Genomic DNA, 10,582 nt, shown 5'->3' with positions numbered 1-10,582 from the left:
ATCCACGTTCATAGCAACATTGCTCAATTAGGGGTAAAGGGCAGGCCACTCCAAGATGGGTCACTTTGACATGAAAATTATTTTGAGTTAAAAGCAATCAAGACCTGGCAGACTCAGGAAAAGCTTTTTATCTCACGGCACCTGGGTGGCTCAGTCAGTTAGGCATCTGCGTTCGGCTGAGGTCATGATCCTGGGGTCCTGGGATCAAGCCCTGTGTCGGGCTCCCTGCTTGGTGGGGAGCCTGCTTCTCCCTTTCCTTCTGTCTCCTGCTCCCCCTACTTGTGCTCTTGTTCTCCCTTTCTCTCTCTCTGTCAAATAAATAAAATTTTTAAAAAAAGCTTCTGGGTGCCTGGGTGGCTCAGTTGGTTAAGCGACTGCCTTCGACTCAGGTCATGATCCCAGGGTCCCGGGATCGAGTCCCGCATCAGCCTCCCTGCTCAGCAGGGAGCCTGCTTCTCCCTCTGACCCTCCCCCCTCTCATGCTCTCTCTCTATCTCATTCTCTCTCTCAAATAAGTAAATAAAATCTTAAAAAAAAAAAAAGCTTCTTATCTCCCCCACAACTGCCTAAATTTAAATTGGAAAGGAGAGCCTTTTAAGAAGAGAGCTATAAGAAAGATGCCTCTTGGGGCGCCTGGGTGGCGCAGTCATTAAGCGTCTGCCTTCGGCTCAGGTCATGATCCCAGGGTCCTGGGACTGAGCCCCACATCAGGCTCCCTGCTCAGCGGGAAGCCTGCTTCTCCCTCTCCCACTCCCCCTGCTTGTGTTCCCTCTCTCGCTGTGTCTCTCTCTGTCAGATAAATAAATAAAATCTTTAAAAAAAAAAAAAAAAGATGCCTCTTTGCCTAAGAAACTTATTTGCATAAGGGGGCAACCTTTGTTTTCCAAACATCATCTCCCACCTCCCTGCTAAAGTCTTTCTCCCCTTACCCTACCCAGCCTTCTCCTTAGCTCATATAAGCATCATGTTGTCTCACTGCTTTTGGAATTTGCATGTCTGTGTGGATTCCCTCTATACATGCTATTAAATTTGGTTTTTTCCTGTTAATCTGTCTCATGTCAATGTGATTCTCAGTCCTACTAGAAGGACTTTGAATGACAGAGGAAATTCTTCCTCCCCAACATTCACAACAGCCAAAAGGTAGAAATAACCCAAGTGTCCAAGGACAGAGAAATGCATAAACAAAATATGGTATATCCATGCAATGGAATATTATTCAGCCTTTAAAAGAAAAGAAATCCTGACATATGCTACAACACGGATGAACCTTGAAGATACCATGCTAAGGAAAATAAGCCAGTCACCAATGGACAAATACTGTATGATTCCACTTATATGAGTACCTTGAGTAGTCAAATTCAGAGACAGTAAGTATAATGGTGGCTTCCAGGCACTAAAGAAAGCGAGAATGAGGAATTATTGTTCAATAGGTACAGAGACACAGTTTAGGAAGATGAAGAGTTCTGGAGTTGGATGGTTGTGATAGTTGCACAATAATGTGAACGTATTGGGGAGCCTGGGTGGCTCAGTCAGTTAAATATCTGACTCTTGATTTTGGCTCAGGTCATGATCTCAGGATCATGAGATCAAGCTCCAAGTGAGGCTCTGCACTCAGCACAGAGTCGCTTGAAATTCTCTCTCTCCCTCTCCCCCTCCCCCCGTTCGCATGCGCTCTCTCTCTAAATAAATAAATAAAATCTTTAAAAAAAATGTGAATGTATTTAATGTCACTGAACTGTACGCTTAAAACTGGTTAAGAAGGTAAAAATGAATTACCTGTATAATCTGTATAAATTACCACCACACACACACACACATACACGCATTCGGCTTGCAGTTCACTGACTTATCCTACTCCTCAGTTTACCCTGTACTTGTCTCAAATTCAAATTCTTCATGGGTTTTCATTAGCTAGAAAGATGTAACAGCACTTTCTCAAAACCAAGATCCAAATTTACTTACCTATTCTGGATTCCTGTAGGATCATTTTTTAGATCATAGAAAATAGCGCCAATAACCAATCCCAGGATGACTGTTACAATTATCTTTTCAAAAAGAAAAAGAAAAACAAGTGTTAAAACTTAACACACCATTTATTATTATAAGACATAAGGCTACATAATCAAATTTCTCCATTGAGATAGATACTTCAAGTGGTTCAGACAAAGTCCTTGAGTGAATATAAAACAGTGTATGTTATTAGACTGCTTTCTAAAGTAAAAAATAATTGATTTGTGTGTTGGGGAGGCTGATAGAACACAGCAGACCCCTGGAATGCTAAGGTTCCTCCCAGTGATTCACCAGGCCAGTTCAAGGTCCAATTCAGGCCACTAGGCCTGGGAGGGCCATATACAGTAGGGTAACAATGCAAGCTCCTGGCTAGGTCATTTGAGGAATAAAGTCCAAATGGATAAGAGTTCTGACCTGAACTCTCAACCTTTTGTGCTAGTGAACATGCAGTTTTATATTTCAAGGGGTTCAAATAAAAACAGGATACCTTTACTCTTACCATTATAAATAAATAAAAATTTTCAAACACACATAAAAAAATTCTAACAATGTTATTCTGCGTGATGAGGAAGCAGGGGTAAGCTGACCGCCGACCTGACCCAGGGGGCAGGGCATGCCTGCACTGGAAAAGCGCAAGGTCACTGCCACCAAAGCATTCAACCAGCTCTTTCTGAAGGTACTCAAATGCTTCCACTACCCATTCTCTTGTCACAGCTTCTCTAGCAACCTCCGTCCAAGGGCCTACAGCCAACAGTGTACAACTAAGCTGCCAATTCTTTGCCACTCTTACTTACCTACATCTGCTTACTCCATCTGTTTGGGGACTCCTAAGAAGACTACATAAACATCACTTTTGTTTTTAAGATTGATAAAATTGTCTCTTAAGGACACTTCCAAGCAAAGGATTAAGGGTTATACTGTGATATAATTTATTTAAGAAAATTCTATTTATTGGGGCACCTGGGTCGCTCAGTCATTAAGTGTCTGCCTTCGGCTCAGGTCATGGTCCCAGGGTCCTGGGATCGAGCCCCGCATCAGGCTCCCTGTTCAGCAGAAAGCCTGCTTCTCCCTCTCCCACTTCCCCTGCTTGTGTTCCTTCTCTCGCTGTCTCTCTCTCTCTGTCAAATAAATAAAATCTTTAAAAAAGAAAATCCTACTTATTGTACTTTTATATTGCATTGAATATAAAAATAGAAGGAATGGTTATCTAAAGAAAACAAAATACCCCACCATGTACCTCGGAACCTTCAAAGTTAAAAAAAAAAATAAATAATCTCAGTACTACAACAGTGTAATGGTATTAAGACTTGAAATTTTAACAAGCCTATTTTGGCATGAAGCAAACCAAACTGGAAAAGAGGATCATGATCTGTGAAGGCTAGTTTGTGAAGACCACAGTCTGGAAAAAAGTATGATCTGAGATGTCTTCAGAATTCCTGTGCTAATAAGACAGTCAGAAATTTGGGAAAAAATCTATTACCTTGGTATAATTTTCATTACCCTCAGAATATACTGCATGTCATGCCAACAGTTCAAACTTCCAAAATAAACAATGACTCCATTACCACGTGTGCATGTGTATATATACAAGTCTACTTTCAGACAATAGAACTTTAGGAATGTTCAGACTTTTTATTTTATTTTATTTTAAAGATTTTATTTGTTTATTTGACAGAGAGAGACACAGTGAGAGAGGAAACACAAGCAGGGGGAGCAGGAGAGGGAGAAACAGGCTTCCCACTGAGCAGGGAGCCCGATGCAGGGCTCGATCCAAGGACCCAAAGATCATGACCTGAGCTGAAGGCAGACGCTTAATGACTGAGCCACGCAGGCGCCCCGGAATGTTCAGACTTTTTAAACTGGACAATCTACATGCTTGTTTCTTTAGTATTCAAATATTTGATATCCTATAGTAACAGACTGGACTGTCAGACTTATCATTAGGATGTTTACTAAAGGTTTCAAAGTTCTAAAAGAATGTTCAAGTCAGCTTTCAAACACACTGGCAAAATGACTAATCTCATAATTTTGTCATGCTTTCACAAGGGGCATCTAGGTTATTCTTTCTTGCATTACAGAAAAGAAAAAAAACAAGCAAGCTAAACACTGCTCAACAGAATGCACAAAGACACTATCTGTGAGTTCTCTACACCTGGTCTCTGAACAGAAGGGGAAAAAAATTCCCTAAATATGTTATTCTGTCATGTTCAAATGTGTTTAGCAATATTATCTCAAGGTGAGTTCTGAGGGATAATTATGGCCATCACTCAAAAAACTAATCCTTAGTCAAATGTTAAATATGCCAATGGAAAAATTAATCTCTAAGAGTTATAACAGTGTTTTCCAAATAGATTTGATCAGAAAAACCCATGGCACATTAAATGGACATTAAATCCTTTTATACAGATGATCCATTTACTCCAAGATCATCCAAATACAACCTTTGGTTAAATGGCATTCTCGGAAGCAAAGTCTGAATCACATAAATGACTAGTTGAAATCTAAGTATGGCTATAATATTACCAATACGAGACTTATCAGCAGGAAGCCGTAAAGCAGTTTAATAGCCTCACAGTCAAACACTTAAAGAAGTAAACAACATACATACAAGATTGAAAATACTAAACCGAAGGTCAGCCAGCTAGGGTCCACAGGCCAAACATCACTTGTTGCCTATTTCTGTTTAGCCCTCTAGCTAAGAACAGGTTTTACTACCTTTTTAATGGTTGGGGGAAAAAAGAGTGACAGAAGAAGACTATTTCTTGCCACATGAAATTTAAATGAAATTCTAATTTGTGTCCCTCGGTAAAGTTTTATTGGAACATAGCTATGTTCATTTGTTTATGTATTATCTATGGCTCCTTCCTTGCTAAAATGGCAGAGTTGTCTCAGAGTACCCGAGACAAAGACCACATGGCCCGCAAGGCCGGAAGTATACACTATCTAGCCCTTTACAAAAGAGGTTTGCCTGCTCCTGTCCTAAGTTAACATTCCAGTATGTACAAATATGAATAGGTAATGCTCAGAGAGATGCAATATTCTATCTTTGTTCTACAGCATTGCCATGAATGTGAGCATTATGAGGACTCCTTTTGTGGAACTGAGTTCACTGAGGAGGCAAGCAGGTTGAACATGCAGCCTGGAGGCACTAGGCCTGGGTCTGCACCTGAAGGAAGCCGAGCAACAAAAGGTGCAGAATCATGCTGTTGTATTAGAAATAGCTCCGCATTCTAGAAAGGGGAAGCCTCTTGCACTGTTGCTGGGAATGCAAACTGGTGCAGCCACTCTGGAAGACACTATGGAGGTTCCTCAAAAAGTTAAAAATAGAACTACCTTATGATCCAGCAACTGCACCATTATTATTATTATTTACCCAAAGAATACAAAAACACTAATTCAAAGGGATGCATGCACCCCTATGTTTATAGCAGCACTATCTACTATAGCCAAATTATGGAAAGAGCCCAAGTGTCCATCGACGATGAATGGATAAAGAAAATGTGGTATATATACAATGGAATATTACTCATCCTAAAAAAGAATGAAATCTTGCCATTTGCACAACATAGATGGAGCTAGAGAGTATTATGCTAAGTGAAATAAAATAGAGAAAGACAAATACCATATGATTTCACTCTTTTGTGGAATTTAAGAAACAAAAACAATCATAGGGGAAAAAAGAGAGAGGCAAACCAAGAAACAGACTCTTAACTATAGAGAACAAAGTGATGGTTACCAGAGAGAAGATGAGTGGGGAATGGGTGAAACAGGTGATGGGGATGAAGGAGGGCACTTGCGATGAGCACGGGGTGTTGTATGGAAGTGCTGAATCACTATATTGCACACTGTATATTAACTAACTAGAATTTATTTTTTTTAAAGATTTATTTATTTATTTGAGAGAGCAAGCATGAGAGGGGGAGAAGGTCAGAGGGAGAAGCAGACTCCCCACTGAGCTGGGAGCCCGATGCGGGACTCGATCCTGGGACTCTGGGATCATGACCTGAGCCAAAGGCAGTCGCTTAACCAACTGAGCCACCCAGGTGCCCTTAACTAACTAGAATTTAAATAAAAACTTAAAAAAAAAAGAAGAAAGAACTCCACATTCTAATCACATCCTGCCCAGAACTACTATATATGTGACTTGGACAAGACACTTATAAACCACTTTCAGAAAAAAAGAGAAATTTATATTATTTTCAAAGTAAAAAAATATAATGTATAAATCATGCTAAAGAATCAACTCCATTACATTATCTCACTATTGAAACAATGGGTAAACAAGGTTGACCTTATTTATCAGACTTGTTTCCAAACGATATCAAATCTACTCTAAAAGAAGAAAAATTTAACTTTGATTGATAGTATACAGAAGTGTTCATATTCTGACAGAAATACAAAATAACAGTAGCAAAAATGTTTGGAGCAATTAGCAATATGTCTCACAGAGGGATAGAGATTCTTGGTACTAATACTTAAAAGGCAACAGTACTGAAGTACAAAAATTCTGGTGCATGTGGTAAGAAGTCAGTCATATCTTTTATTTTTAAGATTTATTTATTTGAGAGAGAGAGAGATCTCACGCATGCATGGGGCGGGATGGGGGGGCAGAGGGAGAGAGAGTCTTAAGCAAACTCTACACTGAACATGTGAGCCTAACTCAGGGCTCAATCTCCCAACTGTGAGATCACAACCCAAGCTGAAACCAAGAGTCAGCCACTCAACTGACTGTGCCCCCCAGGTGCTCCAAGAAGTCAGTAGTATCTTATTAGTGCCAACAACATGCCATCTTTTGGTACTCAACAGAGATTCAATGACTGATAATAAATAAAATCAACCACCCCCAAAATAACTGGCTAACCTGATTTCCTTAGAAAGGATGGACCAATGAACTGGGAATACTAGGGTTTTGTAGGACAGAGCACCTGAGAATACAGAACAATAAAAGGGTAGTAATCAACAACTACCAACAGAGCCAGCCAAACGAGGAAAAGAACACGGTTTCCTCTTCATCTAAAGAAAGTTAATCTGACAGTGAATAGCCTTATTTAACAGGATTCAAGCCTGCTTACTACGTTATGTTAACTGCCAACTGTTTTAGGTACCTAGTGCTCTCCTAAGATGAGAACCCTAAAATGAAGAAGGTCAATGATGGGGAAGAGCACTTGCACACAGGCTCTTCCCTGAGACAGCAGCTGACCCCTGTGACCTTCAGGTGCATTCAGTGAATCTAGATGCAGGCTTCCCTGACCGCCTGACTTCAAATACAATCAACCCCTTTCTGCTCTCTCCCTCTCTCCCACTCTCCTTTCCTTCTCTCTTCTCTTCCTTTCTCCCCCACTGTGCTTAAACTTTCTCCATAGCTCCTTTTACCATATGACTTGCTATCTAGTTCATTACTGTATGAATTTGTCATCTGTCACACCTCACAGGAAAACAAGCTCTCTGAGAACAGGGGTTTTATTTTCGCCCATTTTGTTCACCACTGTATACAAGCTCCCAAAATACCACACACGGTCGACGAGAACTTGCTGAATGAGTCAGGAAACGAATGTGTGCAGCCACCAGAAAACCCTAAATGTGGCTAAACACTTCCTTTATTTCACAATTTTTGAAGAAAAGATTTTTCAGCAAAGACTACCCATTACAGCTAGTCTAAATCAACAGAAGTCTTAATTAAGTAGTCAAAAAAAAAAAAAAACCCCCACACACCAAAAAAAGTTTTCCATAAGTAAAAATTTCATGGTGTTTCACTTGTTCTGTTGGCTGTTTTTACATCCCAGATGGAGTGGGGATAAATAAATGGAAGCTTGGGCAGAAGATAAGCATAATACCAAAATAGATTATACCAGAACCTCATGTTCCCACGTGAGTATGTCCCAGCATAATCAGAAGGATCTGTCAGGTTACCTGAGCTATAGAGGCCTGGGGATTGCCCAGCAAGTTTTTGAATGAACGCTTGGAAATCCATCTGAGTTGATGACAGAAGGTGGTGGCATAGGTGATCTCCTTAAAGGCTGAGCTCTTCCTTTGATGACCCTTTACGAGTCGATCTAACTCATCTTTCGTGTTTCTGCAAAAGTCAGAGTTGCCATAAGACTCAGCTATTTTTTCTATGAGTGGAGATTCTCTCTTGGAAGGCTCTTCAGTCTCCTTGACTTGGGAACAAAAGCAGATACAGAAGGGAAACATTATTAATTAAATAACAACTGAGGGCGCCTGGGTGGCTCAGATGGTTAAGCGTCTGCCTTCGGCTCAGGTCATGATCCCAGGGTCCTGGGATCGAGCCCCACATCGGGCTCCCAGCTCAGCGGGGAGCCTGCTTCTCCCTCTGACCCTCGCCCCTCTCATGCTGTTTCTCTCTCGCTCGCTCTCTAAAAAATAAATAAAGTCTTTAAAAAAAAAAATAAAATAACAACTGATTTAGCCCATTTTTCTGTAACCCCTTTCTTAGGTTCTTCCCTGACATCTTAATTCTAACACTTGAGTATAAAAAATTATTAGATCTGTCATCGCTTTACAACATTAGAAAAATATAGTTAACTGGCCGACGGCTTCCATAAATTCATGAATACAGCAAACCTACTGACCTTTTCCTAACTATAACATTTGAACCCTAATTTTTTTTAAATAAACTTCTTACCATAGGGAGTTATAATTCCTAACATACAAACCTGGTCCTTTTTTCCTTCTATATGCAAATATACAAATTGCCAAGTTTCTTATTTCACATTATATAAACAATGGGCATTTTTAAATGAAACTTCCCCTTAGAAGTGACACTATCACATAAATACTCATTTATACATTACATAAAAAATATAGCAATCATGGAAAACAAAATCTATGTTGACCAATACTACAGAGTGAATGTTCGTGTTCCCTCAAGATTTATATGCTGAAACCCAATCCCCAAGGTGATGATATTTGAAGGGTGATTAAGTCATGAGAGTGCAGCCCTCATGAATGAGATTAGAACCCTTACAAAAGAGGCCCCTCTTCACTTCCATCATGTGAGGAGGCAGAGAAGACAGTCACCCATCTTTGAACCAGGAAGCAGGTTCTCAACAGACACCAAGTCTGTAGGTACCTTCACCCTTCACCTTGGACTTCCAGCTCCAGAACTGTGAGAAATAAATGATTATTGTTTAAGCCACCTAGTCTAAGGTATCTTTGTTACAGCAGCCCAAACAGACTAAGACAACTGTTATCAGAGTTCAGCATTAATATAAATTCACAAAGCCATGTTTTACTGAGCTGCCACATGGCTAACCTTCAGCAAATTCGGTTCGGCAATAATCTGTGACTCTCAAGAGATTCACATACCTTCGCCCTCTTGGTCCTCTCTGTTTAATATCACAGCAGAGGAGTCTCCATTAATGACATCCAGGAAGAAGTCTGCAGGGTTATTATAAGGCTCACAGTGGTAACCTACAAAAAGAAGGCAACTCAGGTATATAACCTTGATGGTCTTGGAAAGTAAAAACTCACTTTCAGGGGTGAGAGAGGTGAGGCAGAGGAAGAGAACCAACTTCTCCCTCATCTTTTTTCCTCTTCTTTTACTGATTTACCCTTTCTTTTTATGTATTCAATCACACGACATTTCAACAATGCTCTGTCTTCCAGAAAAACAACATACTCAAAACCAACCTTGAAAATTAAAAAAAAAAAAACAAAAACCAACCTTGGACTCCCAAAATATCTTAAGTTAATATCTGGTCCTTATCCATTATAATTCATGAGACCTGAAACAGCTATCAGTATGCTCTGATGCTTATCAGAACCGCTTCAAAAATCTAAATATAGGTCCAAGGGAAAAAAATTGAGTTTAAAAAAAAAAAGCTGTAGCTAGGACTAATGCTCCTCAAAGCAAGGCAAGAAGCAAAGAATGCTAAGGCACAGCAAGACGGCACTTGGGAAAGGCCAGGGGTGTATTCTGTTCTCCCAGTTCACCTGGGGACTGCCAAATGATCATTTGTTGTGCTGTCATAATTCCAATATAGAGAACAAATCCCCAGAGCAGCACTCCCAAGAGAATAAGACTGGCACCACACAAGTGAATGCTTATCTCAATTTCTTGTAGCATGATCCTCTGAACTCAACTTGGCCTGTAGTCTATTAGGTTCATCTCCTCTAAGCTCCCTAGACCTGTGTGTGCTTGTTAACTTTAAATGAGAGAGATTAAACAAAAATTTTAAAAGATGGCTAGTGAACATTTAAAACTATATTTGGAGTCATGGAGCGCCATCTATAATCCTATCCAAATATCTCTAAAATGAAACAGACTGCATGAGTCATAAAAAAAAAAAATTATATATGTCCATTCTAAATAGAACCAGGCAGCCCAAAACTGTCAGAAGTGTTAGCCCCTCAAAGTAAGACTTACAATGAGTCATCCTATTGACTGGTAAGTCACTCATACCCCCTCAAGGCCTAAATCTGTAATTTAATGTTACTAGAAAATTTTAAGTAGCATCTTCATGAACCCCCACCAAAGCAGACCAACATCCCATACAAGGGAGTAAAATGAGAAAGCCTGATCCATAATCTGGACAAGAAGACAAACTATTTG

The 10,582-nt window shown here is 40.0% G+C and overlaps 2 protein-coding genes across 9 annotated transcripts in view; one reads left to right on the top strand and one right to left on the bottom strand.

Annotated features, from left to right (window-relative positions):
• The window catches only part of LOC102748592 (putative E3 ubiquitin-protein ligase HERC6), a 580,669-nt gene that overhangs the window by 343,335 nt on the left and 226,752 nt on the right, over positions 1-10,582 (top strand). The gene's annotated exons all lie outside the window — the stretch shown is intronic.
• Positions 1-10,582, bottom strand: part of ABCG2 (ATP binding cassette subfamily G member 2 (JR blood group)) — a 149,262-nt gene that overhangs the window by 12,508 nt on the left and 126,172 nt on the right. For all 8 annotated transcript variants that reach the window (XM_081812168.1, XM_081812166.1, XM_081812173.1 and 5 more), the window contains 3 exons: positions 9,337-9,441; positions 7,921-8,168; positions 1,963-2,045 (listed from right to left, as the gene is read on the bottom strand). In XM_081812168.1, coding sequence (XP_081668294.1) covers positions 1,963-2,045; positions 7,921-8,168; positions 9,337-9,441 — 436 coding nt within the window. The remainder of the gene's footprint in view (positions 1-1,962; positions 2,046-7,920; positions 8,169-9,336; positions 9,442-10,582) is intronic.

This window comes from Leptonychotes weddellii, chromosome 2, assembly GCF_054177405.1.
Source record: "Leptonychotes weddellii isolate Sample4059 chromosome 2, ASM5417740v2, whole genome shotgun sequence".
Lineage (NCBI taxonomy): Eukaryota > Metazoa > Chordata > Mammalia > Carnivora > Phocidae > Leptonychotes > Leptonychotes weddellii.
This window is presented reverse-complemented; position numbering and strand designations above follow the sequence as displayed.